At 46.2% G+C, this 20,495-nt stretch overlaps 1 protein-coding gene across 1 annotated transcript in view; it reads right to left on the reverse strand.

The window, feature by feature from the left end:
- The window catches only part of MTMR12 (myotubularin related protein 12), a 68,376-nt gene that overhangs the window by 25,330 nt on the left and 22,551 nt on the right, over positions 1 to 20,495 (reverse strand). Inside the window, exons 2-7 of the mRNA XM_055422218.2 lie at positions 13,883 to 13,943; positions 11,351 to 11,493; positions 9,913 to 9,985; positions 8,917 to 9,047; positions 7,109 to 7,202; positions 3,074 to 3,203 (exon numbers count right to left, since the gene is read on the reverse strand). Coding sequence (XP_055278193.1) covers positions 3,074 to 3,203; positions 7,109 to 7,202; positions 8,917 to 9,047; positions 9,913 to 9,985; positions 11,351 to 11,493; positions 13,883 to 13,943 — 632 coding nt within the window. The remainder of the gene's footprint in view (positions 1 to 3,073; positions 3,204 to 7,108; positions 7,203 to 8,916; positions 9,048 to 9,912; positions 9,986 to 11,350; positions 11,494 to 13,882; positions 13,944 to 20,495) is intronic.

A 20,495-nucleotide genomic window follows, 5' to 3' on the forward strand; every position in this document is an offset into this window, starting at 1 on the left:
AAACTCCAAACCAGAGGAGGTGCAGGGAGATAGGCATATGGTGCAAGGAAAGCGCTCCCAAAATACCTCACCTAGTCCTGGGAAGACTCCCTAAAAGAGACGCCTGAGCAGAGATCTGACCGATGATGTGGAGGTAACTCACTTGTGCAGCCCGAAGTGAAAGGAGTGTCCCAGACAGGAGACCACACAGGCAAGGCCCACAGGAGGGGTCGGGGGGCTGGAGGGGTGGTGCACGGAAAGCTGAGAGCTAGGCAGGAATCCAACCACGAAGGGCCTCGGAGGGCCTGTCAGAAGTCTCATCTGCTCCATCATGCACAGCGAGGAGCTCTGACGCAGGGGAGAGGACGGTGAGAAGCCTGCTGGATCCACCTGCTCAACCTGCCCCGCGGAGCACGGATGCTGCGGCCAGAGTGGCTTGGGGACACCATGCAGGCAGCTACTGCGTGGTCCAGGTGCAAACCAAAGCATAGCGTCTCCTGGATCGTTCCAGTGGGGCAGAAAAGGCGGGTGGTGCTGAGTGTGTGTGTTGGGGAGGGGAGCCTGGGTGGGGCAGTTTGGGGCAGTGTGCTGGCGCTGAGTGCTCTGAACACCAAACCTTGCTGGGGCTCCATCCTCCCCACTGACCACTAATTAGAAGCCCCGCCCAGCCCCAACACGATGCTCCGCCCACCTTCTCCACCTGGTGTGTTTCTGCTGCGCTGACACCGATGCAAACACCAGTGACTCTAATCAGCATGCGGCAGGAGTTCAAAATACAACCCTGGGAGTGGGGCTGCCTTCTCTGTCAACATCACATTATAAAACATCACCTCCGAGGAGCAGGGTTTCTGACCTCCTTCTAACCAGCTTTCCCTTTATACGCTGTGTGACTGTACAGAGAGGAAGAGGGGCACGCAGGCGTGAGGGGGGTGTGATCCCACACTCGTCCTGAAGGGCCCGCCCCACTGTCGCCCTGGTGTGCGCCGCAATGAGAGGGCTAACCACACAAATGTCTAAGACTGACCAAAGTCAAAACAAAACACCAATACAGTATACTAATGCATATATATGGAATTTAGAAAGATGGTAATGATGACCCCGTATGCGAGACAGCAAAAGAGACACAGGTGTATAGAACAGTCTTTTGGACTCTGTGGGAGAGGGATGATTTGAGAGAATAGCATTGAAACATGTATATTATCATATGTGAATCAGATCGCCAGTCCAGGTTTGATGCATGATACAGGATGCTCGGGGCTGGTGTACTGGGATGACCCCGAGGGATGGGATGGGGAGGGAGGTGGGTTTAGGATTGGGGAAAACATGTACACCAGTGGCTAATTCATGTCAATGTATGGCAAAAACCACTACAATATTGTAATTAGCCTCCAATTAAAATAAATTAATTTAAAAAAAAACTGATCCGATGACTAGGCTCCTCAGAACCACGAATATGAAATGCTCTAGAAAAATATGGATTTTTGGAAACGGTTAGCAGGGTGTTGAGGAGTGTGCTCCAAAATGATAAGATTCAAGTTTCCAAAAAAATGTAGGTCAGACCACATCATGCCTCTCTGCTCAAGCTCCTCCGCTCTGCGCTCTAAATTCTGGAAACCTCCCCAGTCATCAGCACGCAGTTGGCCCTCTCCTCCCTGATCACACCCGCTACCACTCTGGCCCCTGCTCAGTCCTCTCCAGCCCCTGGGCCCCTCACTGTTTCTCACACCATCAGACTCAATCCCACCTCAGGGCCTCTGCCCATGCTGTCCCCTGTGCCTGACCCGTCCTCCCACCGACACCTCCAGCACACCCCAGCCCCTTGCCTGATCTACTTTTCTCTCCATAGCACTTGAAGTGAAAATGAAAGTATTGGTCACTCAGTTGTGTCTGACTCTGCAACCCCATGGACTGTAGCCCTCTGTCCATGGGATTTTCCAGGTAAGAAAATTCTCTTCTCCAGAAGATCTTCCCCACCCAGGGATCAAACCCAGGTCTCCTACACTGCAGGCAGATTCTTTACCATCTGGGCCACTAGGAAAGCACTTATTACCTTTTAATACACTGTCATTACTCTTAAGGGTTTCTTAAAAAAGCACAGCATTGATGTGGAGAAAGTGGAACCCTCAATTGCTGTGGACGGGAGTGTGAAAATGGTGCAGTGGCTGTGGAAAATAGTTTGGCAGTTCCTCTTAAGGTTAAATGCAGAGTTACTATGCTGCTGCTGCTGCTAAGTCGCGTCAGTCGTGTCCGACTCTGTGCGACCCAATAGACGGCGGCCCACCAGGCTCCTCTGTCCCTGGGATTCTCCAGGCAAGAACAATGGAGTGGGTTGCCATTTCCTTACTATATGACTCAGCAATTTCACCCCTAGGAACACACCCAAGAGAACTGAAAATACGGCCATATGAGACCTCATACTCACGTTCACAACAGCATGTTCATAATAGCCAAAAAGGGAAAACAACTCAATGTCCCTCAACTAATGAATGGATAAATAAAATATGGCATATCCCCAGCATGGAATATTATTAAGCAGTAATGAAAGAATGAAATTCTGATATCTGCTATGACATGGATGAGCCTTGATAACATTACGTTAAGTGAAAGAAGCCAGGCACAAGGGCCACATATTACATGGTTCCATTTATGTGATCTGCTGAGGACAGGCCAACCTACAGAAACAGAAAGCAGATGAGCAGTTGTCTAGGCCTGGGGCGGGGAGGACAGGGAGTGGCTACTAAGGGATACAGGGATATTTGGGGGATGATGAAAATTTTCTAAAATAGGGTGACGGTTGCAGGAGACACAAGAAACGCAGGTTGGATCCTTGGGTCGGGAAGATCCACTGGAGGAGGGCGTGGCAACCCACTCCAGTGTTCTTGCCTGGAGGATTCCATGGACATGGGGGCCTGGTGGGCTACAGTCCATGGGGTCACATGGAGCTGGACTGAGTGAGCAACTGGGCACACATGGTTGCACACCCCTGTGAGTGTGCTAAAAACCAGGATACACTTCATGTGGATGAGTTGGTATGGCACGTGAATTAAATCTCAACAAATCTGTCAAAAAGAAAAGCATGGTGCCAGGAGCTTACCTTTCACAGACTTTATAGCCTTCATTGACACTCACTTCCTTGTACTTCACGTTGCCTTTGGTCCGCTCCAGCTCCCGACACCAGTCCTGAAGTGTGTCAAACATTACAGCATGTTTCTTGGGGTCCGTAGCTAACAAAACATATGGAAAAAGACAGGAAAATCTTGTCGTGAAGCCCTGGTATTCTAATGCTGTGAAAGTGGCTCCTCGGGCCCCAACTTCCTCCACAAAACACATTTTTATCCCTGCAGAATGAACTCACAGCTTCATGCTAACCTTGTTCCTTTCTTTCTGTCATTCATCCAAAATTATGAGTGAGGCTCTGTCTTTTTGTACCAGGGGAAAGGAGCTGTTCTCGTTCCATTCCTTGTAAAAGTAATTTATAGCTCCATTTGCAGTCATCTGACCATGAGATAATTTATATAACATAAAAAGATCCCGTGAAGCACCAAAAGACCAGCCTGGCACAAATGCTAAAATAATAAAATATTTTTAGCCCTACCCATGTGTGCATAAGATGGCAAACTCATTTGAACAGCATGTCAGATTCCTGAGTCTGAAGCCTCCTTGCCAAGAAGAGGAGTCCTCAGTGTGACACCTGGCTTCTGAAGGCCACAGACAAAGGAAACGGCCACGTTGAGGGTCAGGGCCCATAGGCCAAGGGCCACATCTCGGTGATGGGGACTTCTGCCCCTCACCCTGCCACTCCCTGCAAGGAGGTAGGGCTCAGGAGTGCTGCTCATGCAGCCCAGCAGGTGTGCCCGTGGTCCTCCCCACAGCACTGCCTGATGCGGGTCACGTGCACCAAACACCCTTGGGTGGTCACGCAGATCAGTTCGTTCCAACCTGTGCACATCTTTAAAAAGCAAGCCTTCTAGGGAAAACAATGTGCTAAATTAAATGCCCACCTGCTCCTTTTAATAAAACCACATCACAGTACGAAGGATGATAATACAAATAATGATATTAAACAAACAACAACAGTAGTGAAGCTTATATAGCACTTAGATGCCAGGCACTATTCTGAGCACCTTTCATGTAATAACTCAATCCTCACAACCCTACAGGGTAGGCAATATTATTTCCTTCATTCAGACGCGGCATTGCTGCTGCTGCTGCTAAGTCACTTCAGTCGTGTCTGACTCTGTGTGACCCCATAGACAGCCTCCTACCAGGCTCCCCCGTCCCTGGGATTCTCCAGGCAAGAACACTGGAGTGGGTTGCCATTTCCTTCTCCAACGCATGAAAGTGAAAAGTGAAAGTGAAGTCGCTCAGTCATGTCCGACTCTTAGCGACCTCATGGACTGCAGCCTACCAGGCTCCTCCGTCCATGGGATTTTCCAGGCAAGAGTACTGGAGTCGGGTGCCATTGCCTTCTCTGAGACGTGGCACAGAAAGGTCAATTAACTTGTCCAAGGTCACATAGCTAGGCAATGGCAGAATTGGAATTCAAACCCAGGCAGCATAAATTTTCCATAAAGTTAATAGATACAAATAAACTTCCCCACAGACATTGTAATACCAATATTCCTACTCAAGCACACTAGGTCATTTTCTTAGCAACACAGGTAAGTTCTTCACTAAAATGCCACGTCACAAACATTTAGGACCTTTCAGCCAAACCACATTTGTGAATTATTAAACCTGAGAAAAACAAAAGATGTTCCGATTGGAAAGCAACCATTTCTACAAACCCCTACACAATTAAAAAACTAACTGGTCCACTTGCAGTCATAACCTTTAATTATAAAAAAAAGGAGACTGGAAGAAGAGAAGTATGCTGGAATTTGAATAGAATACAAGATGCTACATAGTCTGGACATTCTGGCACAAAAAAACCTCCATAAGGTAATGAAACCGCCAGGGTCAGTCAAGGTAAGGGTTTTGGCACACAGATTGACACCTGCTGGGGAGCTGGGATATGTCCTGTGCTGGTCCAGACCAAGAGTCAGGATACAAGGGAGAGGCAAAGCTCCTAAAAACAGTAAGATTTTCACATGTAGACCCAATAAATGTTTATACGAAGTACAGCAATCAACAAAGAGGTCGTATTCTGTACAGCTCATACTGCAACGTGCTGTTGTCAGTCGGAGCCCAGCTAATCAGCATGTACACGTATTGCTACTGTGAAAAGATCGTTCACAGACAGGAACTCACTACATGCAGGCACAAGTTGTAGGCTCAGACTACTAGTAGTGCTAAGTACATTTTCACGTCAAGGTAATTCTCTCGGCAGAATCTGCCCTGAATAAGCAGTTACACTCTCAATTAACCCTCACTCAATGACTGCACCCTATGTGCCACGCATTTAACAATCTACAGTCTTCAAAACATTCATGGGAAGCGTTAACACTATTGTTTTTTAAATGAGTAAACAGAGGCCTCAGGAGTTAAGTGCCATCCCCAGGGTCTATGCTACTAGGCAGCTGGACAAAAATCTGAACTCAGGAGGGATAGACCTGGAAATTCACACCTTTTCTGCAAGATCACCACAGTTTCCCAAACGCAGCCTGCTCTCCCAGATATCTTCATCTCTGCACACACCAGTCCCGCTGCCTCAAACACTCCTGAGTGCCTTTCAGATACTCCACAATCTCCACCAGCAGCTCAGGCCTAGCCTTCGCCCTCTGACAGCCCTCCCTCCCCAGCGTGGCCAGTCCCTTCCACCAGAGCACACAACACTCTGACTGGTTGCTCTTATTTCTTTTACTGGCTGCGCCATGTGGCCTTCAGGATCCTAGTTCCCCAACCGGGGATTAAACCTGGGACCCCTGCAGTGGAAGCACAGTGTCCTAACTACTGGACCACCAGGGAATTCCCAGACTCAATGCTCTTAGAGGGCAGAGATTTAGTCCTGTTCGTATTTCCACGGTGCCTGACACATAGCAAGCATTCGAGAAACGTTTACCAAGTGTGCAGTTTGTGACAAAGCAAGTCTGCATTCCACAAAGCACAATATGTGCAGGTAGAACATGTCATGTCCCTGAAGAAAGGCTCATGGCACACGGGATTGGTCAACGCCAACTTCACGTTCAGAGTGACGGGCAGATAGAGATGTAATGTACAATGTGACGAATACAATTAACACTGCTGTGCGTTTATGTATGGAAGCTGTTAAAGAGAATAAATCCTAAGGGTTCTCACCACAAGGAAAAAATTTTTCTGTTTCTTTAATATCATGTCTATGCACGATGACGGATGTTCACTAGAATTACTGTGGGCATCATGTCATGACACACGTAAATCAAATCGTTATGCTGTGTACCTTGTACTTATACATGCTGGGTCAATTATATCTCAGTAAAACTGGAAGGAAAAAAAATTAAAATACTAATTTGGAATTAAAAAAATAAAAAGGAACGGGAAAAGCAAGTGAACAGACGGAGGGGAGAGATCCAGAGAAGGATGAAGACAAACATCTGTGGAAACGCTGTACAACACTGGGCATTATTAATAGCTAATTCAGACGACCACAGTTTGACTGCTCTCTTTTTCAGGGAACCAAATGGAAAACATTTGGAATTTCAAGTTTTCTAACCAAACTGGTTTTCGGATGTGTTCTCTTCTGTACAAGTGTTCCATTCCCCATCCCCAAATATTTGCTATAAAGCATGTTCTGGCTGTTTAAAAACTTTCTAAAATGCAAGACATTTTTTAGGGTCTTATGAAACGAAATCAAGAGTATTAAAGTGGAAAAAAGAACCCAGGGACAGAAAGGGTGATTTTAAACTTGTCTCAATTTTCTTTCTCTATAGTCTCACATTTCCAATGACAATCTATTGATCTCAATCTTTCATAAGAACCCATCAAATAATCCTTCACAAAAAGCAAACAAACCTCAAAGATAAGTTAAAGCAACAAAGATCACGGGAAAGAAACAGAAACCTTTTTTAAAAAAAGAAATTTGAATCAATCACCCAAGAAAGAGGTGACCCATTGCTAGAGAAGATGGGGGAAAAAACCATGGAAGGGCTTTCTCCCACGAGCTGCAGGCAAGAACTGGAAGGGTCCCGCCTCCCTGAGGATGAAAGCTTACCTGGACTGTTTCGTGCTGCGGTCGCATATGAAAACAGAAACAATCGCTTAAGCAGTTTAGGGGCCTGGGTATGATGAATTATGCCACTGACAATCTAGAAAGAAGTAATGGATACAGTCATGCTTTTGGCAAATAAACACTGAAAGACAAGACTCAAGTTGTCAAGGTTTTCAGTAATGCCCATGGGCTCCGCTGAGCAACATGCTAACTCTCATTGAGGTCTGTATCTGTGGTATTATCTCTTGGAATAATGCCACACAAACAGAATGCTAACTATTTTGTCAGGTTTTTTAAGAGCTTTGAATTTCTAGGACAATTTTTAAGACATAATCTAATTTATCAAAGTGCTAAAAAAATCTTAAGTGCCATATTCAGACACTCCAAAAATCTGACATGTCAAAAATGTAAAGTAAAAGAAAGTGAAGTCGCTCAGTCGTGTCTGACTCTGCAACACCATGGACTGTAGCTGGCCAGGTTCCTCTGTCCATGGAATTCTCCAGGCAAGAATACTGGAGTATGTTGCCATTTCTTTCTCCAGGGGATACTCTGACCCAGGGATTGAACCCGGGTCTCCTGCCTTCCAGGCAGACTCCTTACCGTCTGGGCCACCAGGGAAGTCTTTCTAAAGATGTAAAGCTGATATCAGATAATAACCAAGACACTTAGCTATTCCGATCTATGTGTTGTAGCCTTAAGGATCTTCTAGAAGACAGACTTCCCTTGGTGGCTCAGACGGTAAGGAGTCTGTCTGCAATGCAGGAGACCCAGGTTCAATCCCTGGGTCAAGAAGATTCCCCTGGAAAAGGGAATGGCAACCCACTCCAGTGTTCTTGCCTGGAAAATCCCATGGACAGAGGAGCCTGGCAGGCTACAGTCTATGCAGTCGCAAAAAGTTTGACATGACTAAGCGACTTCTCTTTCTTTCTTCCTAGAAGATAAGGAACTCAATTTACCATGCTTTTTGGACAGATGATAAAAATCATCATTCAAATTGAAGTTTCTTGCTTCTCAGGGAATTTTCCGTATCTGTACCACTTTTTTCTGCTCAGAACAGATACTGGGGTCATGCTTATTATTCTAACCAAACCTCCTGTGCTACCTGAAAGAAGATTAAGGGGATATCTAAAAAGAATGTCTAATAACTCACTGTAGCCAAAGCCAACAGATAAACTGGCCTCTCGCTAAAGGTTTCCCCTGATGCATTTACCATGACAGTGGCAAGTCTGAGACCTTCAATATCTTAAGAGAAACCTTGGAACTTACAATAATCACTGTAACCAGTTCACCCGGTTACACACCTCAATTTGCTGCAGCAACCAGATTAAGTAAGTGACCAAAAGCACAGGCTCATTTGGTGACTCATTTTGCCCATGACCATGTACCTCCACCTCCCTCCACATGCAACCACGACCTTCCGGATGTCAACTCCTTCATTCGGGAGTTGGGGGTTGCTGCTGCTGCTTTTAGAAAGGCTGTCAGGGTGGGGGAAGGGGGCTGCTTCTAGCTGCTCCATCCATCTTCCCCTCCCTGACTGCCTTCTGACCCTGGTTTCCCACCTCCCACCCTCTGAAGGCTCTGGGGACAAACACAGTATGAACTGAAGGACTAAACGCAGTACGTGCCACGATAATACAGTCCTGGTCTACCAAGTTATCTCTCAATTCTAATCAAAGCACGTGAGGTTGTAACTAATGTCAACTTTACAGAGTGAAAGGCTCCCCTCAACCTTCGTGCCGTGGAAGCAAGAACTGAGTAAATGGGGAAAACCTGATGGGAAATAAAACCTAAAAACACATGCGACTAGTTACCCTTTTGACTTCCTCCTCCTTTGTGTACCTCAGACAGAAGTGGAATACCCGGAGGTCTTTACAGTGGATGACGAGCTTCTCAGGGTACTTCTTCAGCTGTCCAAAGAGAGTCTTTTTTTTCTCATCAAATACTACAAAACGATGACATAAAGAAGGGAAATCATTCTATAAGACAGGTTAATGCTAAAGAAACAAGGTAGACTGTTAAGTTCCACGGAGGCCTCTCAAAAGTGAGAGGGAAGGTGCCATCTTCTCAGTAACTATTACCACGGCCCCATCCCAGCCGGCTGGGGCCTGTCCCACCCAGCAGGCCCCCTGCCCCATCCCGCCCAGTAGGAGCCTGGGACCCTGCAACAGCCAGGGCTCCTCACTCCTCCTGAGGAAGTGTAAGACCAAAGTGGACCTGCCACTGTCAGCAGAATCAACTCCTGCAGAAAACCCAGCTCTGAAAGCTGAGATTACGAAAGATGCGAGATCATTAGGGACCTGACCTGGGACAGCCGACTCCCAGGTTTATGGCTAGGGCCCCTCCTGACCCTGACCCTGAGACTGGACATCCTGGTGCTGGGAACTCCATAAATGGCTACTGAATAATTGCTCACAAAGCCCTGACTACCAAAATAGAGAAGTGATGCCAAGAGAGGCTTTGTGCAATCAGCAGAAGAGACAGCTGCGTGTGGTACAACAGACTTTTATAGGTTAGCCTTTAAAGTAAGACCTGCACAGCTAACACGGACATATGACCAACATGGAGCCTGTAATGGCACCATGAAGTATTAGAAAGGACAGGTTCACGTTCAAGTCCAAGCTTCTCCAGCTAATAAGCTCCTCCTCAAATAAGCCACTTCACATCTCAGTTTTATCATCCACAAAACTGATTAAGATAAATGGGTGAAGAAATTTTAGTAAACTATAAAAGGCCAAAAAAGCAAAAAACAAAACCAACCCATCATTAGCAGCTGTACAGTCAAAGGCCTGGGGAACACAGATACTCACCTCCATAAATCTGATCAACACAGTGGAGGGTAATGTCATTTTCTCCTATGACCTTATTCTTAAATTGTGTTTCCTAAAAAATTCAAAAGGAAACAACTGTGATTCCTTGCTAAGCACTGTTAGACACTTACAGGCACAATGAATTACTATCCCCAACTTGCATACCAAGAAAAATGAGGAGCGGGTGGGGGAAATGGGCGAAGGTGGCCAAAAGGTACACACTTAGGTTATATTATAAAATAAGTCCTGGAGATGTAACATGCACCATGGTGACTATGGTTAGTAACACTGCACTGTACATTAGAAAGTTGCTAACAGGGTAGACCGTAAAAGTTCTCACCACAGGAAAAAAGTTGTACAACTATGTGAGGAGATGGATGTTAACTAAACGTATTGTGATGATCGTTTCACAGTACATACATATCCCAAATTCATCATGTTGTACATCTGAAACTACTGCAATGCTGTATGTCAATTCTATCTCAATAAAACTAAAGAAAACATCAATGAAAAGGTATACACCCTAAACAAACAGGAAAATGTTACATCCCGAGGAAAAGGATGATGAAGTAGCGAAATGTGTGAGAAATGTTGTGAACGCTCGTTTTCAAACCCAGGCAGGACGCGCCAATCCTGGGCTGCTCCCAGGCCAACAAGCCAGGCAGCTGCACACGCGCTCTGAGAGGTGCTGGGAGGTGGCATGCAGATTCGGATTTTTCTACCCAAATGCAGACGCGTGACAGGGAGTGACAGAGCTACGAGACGGCAGGAAGAGAACCCCAGGAGATTCACATTTCTGCATGGGCTATCTCTGTACAGGACAGGAACTAGGCTGCTACCGCAGAGGTGGCACAGAAGCCCACACTGTGAGGCAGCGAGATGCTGCCAGGGCCGGGCTGACCGGCTCCCAGGACTGCACAGTGTGCTCTGAGGGGCGCAGACACTCCTCTTCTCTTCTCTGCTCGCTCTTCATACGGGGGACAAGTCTCACACAAGAGCACTGCTGCTCGGTGCAGAGCAAACACAGACCCAAACTCAAGAGCTGCATTCAGCACCAGTCTCATAACTGAACTTAGTTGCTAAATTTGAGGAAGAGTTCAGTGCAGAGAAAACATGGGGAACTAGTGTATTTGGGGAGCTGTGATTCCCCTGAGTGATATGTACCACACTGAAATACAGAAGAAAACAAAAGAGTTGATGGCGTCAACTTATGAGGTCCAATGCAGGCCAGCATGACGTTAGGCACTGGTAGAACTGCAGAGTGGTCCTCCCACCGAAAGGAGATCCCCAAGGAGGGAGAGCAGATCACGGGTGAGAAGGACTCTGGCCTTTGTATTTACATGCATTAAGGGCAAGTTACTGAGAAGCTGGGAAAAAAGACAACGGGGTCACAGAGGCAGTGCTACCCCAAACTCAGCCAAGTGCAGCTCACACGCACATCATTATCCAGGGCAGATTCATCGTCGCCCAAGAAAGCAATCTTGAAGTCTGTGCAGACAAGCCTTCCGTAGATTCCACGCTGACAGGAATCTTCCTGGACACACTTCAGTACTGTGTTGGCTTCACATAGCAGCTGTTCACCTGATGGAAACCAAAACAAGGTGTCCTGAGAGTCCTCGGGCAACACACAGAAGACAAGCAGTACAAGCTTCCCCGGCTCTATTCCTGTAAAGACAAACACACGCCACAACACGGCCCAGGGGAGCTGCAAAACCTAGGAGGGAGACAGAGCAGCGTGGGGCCCGCAGAGAAGTGAAATCACAATGACTCAGATACACCTTCACACGGGGCACTTCTGTCTTCTCACTGCGAATAATGGATGTGTCCAAACAGGTAGAAACGGCCTAGGCTACACCGGCAGGCACAGATCTTAGTGCTTCTATTACCTGAACCCAAATAGACGTTCTGTACCCGAGCAGAAGGGCTGGCCAGCAAGCTGTGGAATGTAGTTCTCGGGCTCCCTTCCTGCGAGAGCGGGCCATTCCTTACCCCGGAAAGAGGATGGGGTGTGTGCCTGGTCCGGAGCTCTCAGGCAGCTTCCTCAGGCCCAGCAGGTACAGCATGAGCGCACTCGGTCTGGCTCCGCAGACAAGGATGGGAGGAAAAGGGAGGTCAGAGGTTTGTGGGAAAGAAAGCCTGCTTCCTCTCTTTCTTCGCTGAGCGTGTTTCCTCTCACTGTGTCACCTTTCCTGCTCTCTCTGCAGACGCCCAGCAGCAAGAGAGCTGTATTTCCTGGTGACAGAGAGAGACAACTTCCGTCTCCAGTCAGAGAGATGAGAGTTTAGGGATAGACAGGAAGTGGAGAGGCTCACGAGGGCTGGATGGTAAGGACAGAAAAATAAAAAGGATACAGGGAAATGAAAAACTAAGTTTAAAATTAAAAAAAAAACAAAAACACCTAAATGTAAATACTTTGCGACAAGAAAAAACGGAATTTTCTCCTCATCCAACAAACAACCATCTTCTTAAAATCTCCCTCTGGATTTTTCCTTCAATGTCTTTGAATTTACCATTTGGCTCAAAATTCATCTATTCTAACTTTCAATATGAATACGAAGAATTTCAGATACTAAGACTATCAAGGGACACACAAAACATTTCACTTTGTTTTTTTTTCTCTCTTCCAAGCGGTTAAATATGGAAATACAGGAAGATGGCTCTGTCACCAGGTCAGCCTCTACAGAGAGGTCAGCCTCTTCAAACCACCAGGGTTGGAAAAAACAATGAAGTGATGAGGGCCTCACTGGGGTTTTTAAATAGTCTCAGAAAAAGTGCCTTAGCTAAGTCCAAGGTAGAAGGCACGTGAGCAAGGCTTTCTGTGTGTTCAACCTCGGTGTAAAACAGCTTTAAAAAAAAATAAACAAAACAGCTTTAATAGTGAACCTCTCCCAAAGCCAAGCAAACCATATAGATCTATAGTCAGGCACTGGAGACCTCACCACACTTGTCAGCCAGTACAGACAGTGTCTCGGGTCATATGAAGCACAAGCTGGGAAAGATCTTAATCTAGTCTAGGAAACCTGGGCTGCACACCGAGACGAGACGTCAGGAATCCAGGGAAAGCGAGAATGTACATAACGCTAAGCTGAAGACAAAAGTAAACTTCCGAATCTGTAACCCAAGAAGAGGAAATAGAATAGGATATATGGATTGAGGTTTAGGCCATTTTTATAGGGAAGAGCCTTTGACACTGAAAAACATTTTTTTTTAAAGTTAGAGATTCTGATGTTTACCAAATAAGGTGGATCAGTCAGAAACGTGTGCATATTCATATTGTCCCAATAAAAGGGAATAAAATTAAAAGAACCAGAACGAGGTCTCAATTGTTTTGGGAAATGTACCTAAAAATACTTACGAAAAAAACTGGAAAAAAAGAAAGCAGAAGAATTGAATGCCCAACTCACAGGACAGCCCCATATATGGAGAGGCTACTCCACCAAGAAGCTTGTTTCTGAATTCAGAAATGATTAAAACTCGACTTACGCTATAGACAGTCACTCTCCTCCATCTCAAAAAAAAAAAAAAATTCCAACCAATCTAGCTTCCTTGGTGATGACAAAGAGCAAGCCCTGGCAGCCCAGGATTGGGGAGTTGGTTAAGCCCCACCAGGGTGGGATGTACGGATCTAGAACAGACCAGGATCTCCCGGATGGGGATCAGAATAGATGATGGGGCCAAGGAAGGCAACCTGAAAAAAGACCTCATTTGCTTACAAAGAGATGAGAATTTCCCGCCTTCATTTTCATCCGCTATGGGGAGGGGGAAACAAAAATTTTTTGCAGATGTGGTAACACTCAGTCCCAGGTGTGCAGTTACTGAACTAAAGACCTTGATATTCTGGTCCAACTTATTGTCATACACTGTCTGGATGAAAACAAAAGAGTTTATATATAGTGCTACTAGAAATGACATAATTTATCTCTGGCTTTGGATTGCACACGAGGAGGTACGACTCTAACATGACTGTTACCTGGCAACAAGTGAAGAGTTACTTCCTTTTCGGTTGCTTCCTTTTCGTTTGTGTGAATTTCCTAAAAAAGAAGAGCAAAGAGCCTTAATGTATTTAAGGGCTCAAATGAATAACATAAAGCCATACTTTCAGAATACATGCTAAAACATCACGTTCAGCAGTTTTTTGTTTATTTGACAACTGCTAGGTGGTTTTTTTTTTAATCGAAGTATAATGATTTCTCAAATGGTAAAGACTCCACCTGCAATGCAAGAGACCTGGGTTTGATCCCTGGGTCGTGAAGATCCTCTGGAGGAGGGCATGGCAACCCACTCCAGCATTCTTGTCCAGAGAATCACCAAGGACAGAGGAGCCTGGAGGACTAGTCCATGGGGTCGCAGAGTCAGACACAACTGAGCAACTAAGCACACACAGCTGGTTTACATTGTTGTGTTAACAGCTTTTTAAAAGTAATTAAAAAAAAACTTTATAGAAAATAGGTACATTTGGTTTATTCTTTTCTTTGGCAGCACAGCATGTAAGATCTTAGTTCCCCAACCAGGGATTGAACGCCAGCCACCTGCAGGGAAAACACAGAATCTTAACCACTGAATCACCAGGGAAGTACCTAAAGTATCTTTAACTAAAGAAGTCAGAAAGTTTCAAAAGGTCAGTTCAAGGGATTACACTAATGATTCAGAAGTGACAGTGATTAGGAGGGGCAGGGATGGGCACTCCCCACATACAGGAACAGATGTCCCTCAGCAAGGCAAGGCAGCTCGAGCAGAGTAAGAGAGAGGATGGAAGACAACCCAAGAATGATTCCCTTCTTCCTCCAATGAGAATCAACGATCAAAAACTAAAGGTGTAAAGGGCTTGAAGGTAAAAGCAGGAAGCAATGAACATATCAAGTCATCCATCCACTCTGCAGCATGTGTGTGCGTGCTAAGTCGCTACAGGTATGTCTGACTCTGTGATTCTATGGACTGTAGCCCACCAGGCTTCTCTGTCCATGGGATTCTCCAGGCAAGATACTGGAGTGGGCTGCCATGCCCTCCTCCAGGAGATCGCCTAGACCTGGGGATCGAACTCATCTCTCTCATGTCTCCTGCACTGGCAGGTGTGTTCTCTACCACTAGCGCCACTTGGGAAGCCCTGAAGCACACTAGGGCTCAGAGAAGGTGGCTGGGAACATATTTGCTCACTCTCAGTTACCTAAGACCACACAACAGTGCCCCAGGATGCAGTCATTTCTAGTAAAGAATCACAGCCAGGTTCTTTTCTTTTTTAAATTTACTTATTGTCGGCTACACGGGGCCTTCATTGCTGCGCGCAGGCTCTCTCTAGCTGTAGAGAGCAGGGGCTACTCTTCGCTGTGGTGCACGGGCTTCTCGGTGGGCTGGCTTCTCTTGCTGCAGAGCATGAGCTCAGGGACAACGTGCTTATTGCTCTGCGGAATGTGGAATCTTCTTGGACGACAGATTGAACCCATCTCCCCTGCACTGGCAGGAAGATGCTTATCCACTGGAGCACCAAGGGAAGTCCAAAGAGAAGCTCTGTGTCACTGTTTCTCAATTGTCTTCAAAGGCTTCTATCCAGGGTTCAGTGTTTACCAGATATTCAAAGATAACTAGCAAACCTTAATGAATGAATGGACCAAAACAACAATCATTAATGGCTGTTAACTTTAAGACTCAATGGGGGTTACTTCTTTGTATAGACTTTCACTACTTTTAAAAACAATTTATCCCCATACTAGAATATTCATGTTAGACATTCTTCTACTGGCATGTATAATATCACCTTTTAAGTATCCAAGTGCATGCTTATCTCCCTCCTATAAAAGTATTTTTCCAACTAGGGCTGTATCTATCAGTTCAGGTCAGTTGCTCAGTCGTGCCAGACTCTTTGCGACTCCATGAATCACTGCACGCTAGGCCTCCCTGTCCATCACCATCTTCTCATGAGGTGGCCAAAGTATTAGAGTTTCAGCTTTAGCATCAGTCCTTCCAATGAACACCCAGGACTGATCTCCTTTAGGATGGACTGGTTGTATCTCCTTGCAGTCCAAGGGACTCTCAAGAGTCTTCTCCAACACCACAATTCAAAAGCATCAATTCTTCAGCGATCAGCTTTCACATGCATACATGACCACTGGAAAAACCATAGCCTTGACTAGACGGACCTTGGTTGGCAAAGTAATGTCTCTGCTTTTTAATATGCTGTCTAGGTTGGTCAGAACTTTCCTTCCAAGGAGTAAGCGTTCTTTTAATTTCATGGCTGCAATCAGCATCCGCAGTAATTTTGAAGCCCAAAAAAAATAAAGTCTGACACTGTTTCCACTGTTTCCCCATTTATTTCTCATGAAGTGATAGGACCAGATGCCATGATCTTAGTTTTCTGAATGTTGAGCTTCAAGCCAACTTTTTTACTCTCCTCTTTCACTTTCATCAAGAGGCTTTTGAGTTCCTCTTCACTTTCTGCCATAAGGGTGGTGTCATCTGCATATCTGAGGTTACTGATATTTCTCCCAGCAATCTTGATTCCAGCTTGTGCTTCTTCCAGCCCAGCATTCCTCATTATGTACTCTGCATATAAGTTAAATAAGCAGGGTGACAATATACAGCCTTGATGTACTCCCTTTCCTATTTGGAACCAGTCTGTTGTTCCATGTCCAGTTCTAACTGTTGCTTCCTGACCTGCATACAGGTTTCTCAAGAGGCAGGTCAGGTGGTCTGGGATTCCCATCTCTTTCAGAATTTTTCCACAGTTCATTGTGATCCACACAGTCAAAGGCTTTGGCATAGTCAATGAAGCAGAAATAGATGTTTTTCTGGAACTCTCTTGCTTTTTCCATGATCCAGCGGATGTCGGCAATTTGATCTCTGGTGCCTCTGCCTTTTCTGAAACCAGGTTGAACATCTGGAAGTTCATGGTTCACATATTGCTGAAGCCTGGCTTGGAGAATTTTGAGCATGACTTTACTAGCATGTGAGATGAGTGCAATTGTGCAGTAGTTTGAGCATTCTAAATCAACTTAGTGGGTCAAAATCAAAATTTTCCACAAAAAGAATAAAAAATATCATATAGTAAAGCACTGGGGAAAAACAAAAACTGTTAGAAAGAGAGGCGTGCTGTTGGGCCCCCTCATCAACCTACCACATCACCTATGAAGAACTCTTGCCAAAATCTCTAACTTCCATCTGCTTGAGCTGCTACCTACCAGTTTATAAGAACATTGGGACAGGGAAACATGCTAAATGACACCATGCGGATGCAAACAATCAAATCCTGACTGCAGGGAATTCTACAAAACACAGTTCTGTCAACGTTAGTAAAATGAAATATTTTTACTTTGTTTTGGGTAGAAGTTTCTGGATGGTATGAATTTCTGGAATCTGTTGATTCAGATTGAAGCCCCCCAGTACCAGAAGAAACCATGGTACAGCTGAGGCCGGGAGAGGCCAGACAGCCCATCTCGAGGCTGAAGAATGAAGTCATGGTGTCTTCAGAGAACCCGCTTTGTGCCTGGTCTGTTTTGGAGATGATGATGATTTCCATCCTGGGAGACGCCAATAAATGAAGCCTCCCTGACTCAGCGCCTCTCAAAGCTGTGGAGCATCAGGTCATCTGGGGAACCTGTTCTTCACCTCCGCAGACACTCAGGCTCCACCGCAAGCCTGAGGAATCAGTGTGGGGGCCGCAGCTGAGTCTCGTCTGTAAACACTCCCCAGATGACTCTGACACACTGCTCCAGGTTACACAAGAGAGACGGTTTTTTGCATATGTAAATGCTAGGAGTGGATTTGGTAATTTAGAAATTCTCATTGAGAGTTTTCATCATCTGTCATTGACAAAGAACTAAATTAAAGCACAATTATTTTTGACAGGTTTATCATCTTTGTCTGAGGAAAGCAAAGCTATGCATTAAATTCAATCAGCTGTTAGAAAACTAGCAATCACCTTTAGTGCTTGGAATTCAGTTGAAAAACTGCAGTCAGGACAGAGAAGACTACCTTATTGTTACACAGTCTACAGAAGTACCGTCTTCCGACTTAAAGATTTTATACTATCCCAAATTACCTACGTACATCAATTCTTGAAATGGTTAGTGAAATCCTTTGTTTACATCCCATGAACAAGGCAATCAGGAGACATCTTTCAGGATGGTCCCACCCAAAACTCCCTTGTCCTGGACAAACTGTTCCCTGCTCCCCTAACCTCCTTCCTGGAGAGAACCACCTCCTTCCCACCACCTGCATGAGCTAACAGACAAGACATACTTGCAAATGGCTAATCATTTTATCTCCCCCATTGATTTGGCTGAAGGGCTAAGAGAAGCTAATCATGCTGGCTACTTCAACTACAGGCTTTGCAGCATGTGTGCCAAGCCACTTCAGTGGTGTCCAACTCCTAGCGACCCTACGGACGGTAGCCCACCAGGCTTCTCTGTCCATCAGATTCACCAGGCGAGCATAATGGAGTGGACTGCCGAGCCCTCCTCCAGGGGATCTTCCCAACCCAGGGATCGAACCTGCATCTCTTATGTCTCCTGCATTGGCAGGTGGGTTCTTTACCACTAGCGCCACCTGGGAAGCACACAGACTGTAGATTTGGCTACAAATTCACGGCAGCAGAGAAAGCTGTTCTGTAGAGAATGAGACACATGACGGAGATAGGTGGAGACAAAAGACTGTCCCCCAAACAAATAAGCAGTCCTGGTGTGGTCTCCACGGATTTCCAGGCTCTGGTGATGCCCAACTACGCCTCTGGCCCACAGTTCCAAGCATCACACCTGTATCTTTATAACAGGCTCCCTCGTGAGCCAAAGCTAGCTACAGTGATTCTGCTGACCGTCACCCACGGTACTGACTTCGGTCAACTGCACCAACAACAGAGAAACCAGAGATGCCGGAATCATGTCATGCAACCTATGTCCTGGGCTACAGGATTAGGAACCGACATCAGAGACACCGTCTCACGTGAATAAGACTGGCGGGAATCACACGCCAGACCTAGCACCTGCCACTTCAACTGTGTGGATTTTAGCTGAGGACAGATGAGGCCACCAGGCTGTGAAGCCTCACAGGGTTTCACCATTATTCAAGCGGAGAGAGCCCCCCTGAATGGCGTGCCTTGGCTGCTACCCCCACAATCCCTGCATGACCTCTCAGGGTATAGGGGTGCATACTACTCCCTGCTCTACCCCTTCCCACATACCAGGTAAAGCAGAAATGGCCTTAAAAACAAAACACCCCAGGGACTCCCGCTTCCACTACAGGGGGTGCCGGCTCGGTCCCCAGTCGGGGAACTAAGATCCTTCGTGCTGCATGGCGTGCCAAAAAAAAAAAAATCCCATAATGTTCTTAGCCTTGTCATTTCCAAACTAACTTGTACAATGTATGTATTTGTGTACACACACTCACAAATATATATGCATATGTATTGCTGTTTAGTCGCAAAGTTGTGTCCAACTCTTTTCAACACCATGGACTATAACCCGCCAGGCTCCTCTGTCCATGGGACTGTCCAGGCAAGAATGCTGGAGTGGGTTGCCATCTCCTTCTCCAGGGGATCTTCCTGATTCAAGGATTGAATCCGCGTCTCCTGCATTGGCAGGGGGGTTCTTTACCACTGAGCCACCTGAGAAGTCTGTAATATGTACAGATGTATATAAAAGCAGAGGATGTTAGGCTTCTAAAGAGAATTGAGGTTTGTACATGAAAAAGGAGAAGGAGATTTATAAGAAACAAAGGCAATTGAATGAATCCGCACCAAGTGCTAGGTAGACAGGAGCTCACAGCCCAGGGGGGAGACGAGACAATACTGACACACTGTACCGCCATATGCGACAGGATGACGCTTTAACCAAGGCTCTGACGGGGGCTCCAGGAACACAAAAGTGCGGACCTGACTCAGTAGAGGGACCAACAGAGGCGGGGGGAAGGGCAGACTGTTCAAGCACGTGCTTCCTGGAAGTGGCTCACAAGGAGTGTGCAGGAGTTCAACAGACAGACCAGCAGAGGGAGGAGGAAAGGAAAGAGAAGGTGCAGACATGGTGACAAGGAGGCCGTTTTAAGGAGTCTGGGCTTTATCCTGTGGGCAGTGAGGAGCAAGGAGTTTAAGCAGAGTGCACTAAACACAGGGTGTTTACTGCCTGCAACAAGTGTCTTTCAGGTAACAGGACAGGACTAAGTCAGAAACCTGGGTGGGTTCTGGCCTCCAGAGCATTCGGGACCATCTGGGCAAGTGTCCTGGCCTCGGGGTGCCCAGGGGAGAGAATGGAATCAAGAGCTGCCTGCCTGCCTGTGATCACATCATGACAGCGCAGCGAGCCTCGGTATTTGTGCTCTCAAAAGAGGCAGGGTCCATGGTGGCTCGCCCTCACTAGAACAGCCAAGGAAGACTCCTACAGACCAGCCCTCCGTTCTAAAACATGGGCACGACAGGGCACCACGATCCCAAAGGGGAGAAGATAAACCTACCAGAAGCATTTCCTCGGAGAAAAAAAGGAAAGGACTGGAGACCTTTTCCCCTCGTGGAAAAAGGGAAACTGGAGACTCACCCATGTCTTTTTCAAATGCCCCAGAAGCTTATTACACATTTTTCACTTTAAGAGTAGGGACTCCTTGGT

This window comes from Moschus berezovskii, chromosome 18 (assembly GCF_049115385.1).
Source record: "Moschus berezovskii isolate FMDL1 chromosome 18, NW_MosBer_1.0, whole genome shotgun sequence".
NCBI lineage: Eukaryota > Metazoa > Chordata > Mammalia > Artiodactyla > Moschidae > Moschus > Moschus berezovskii.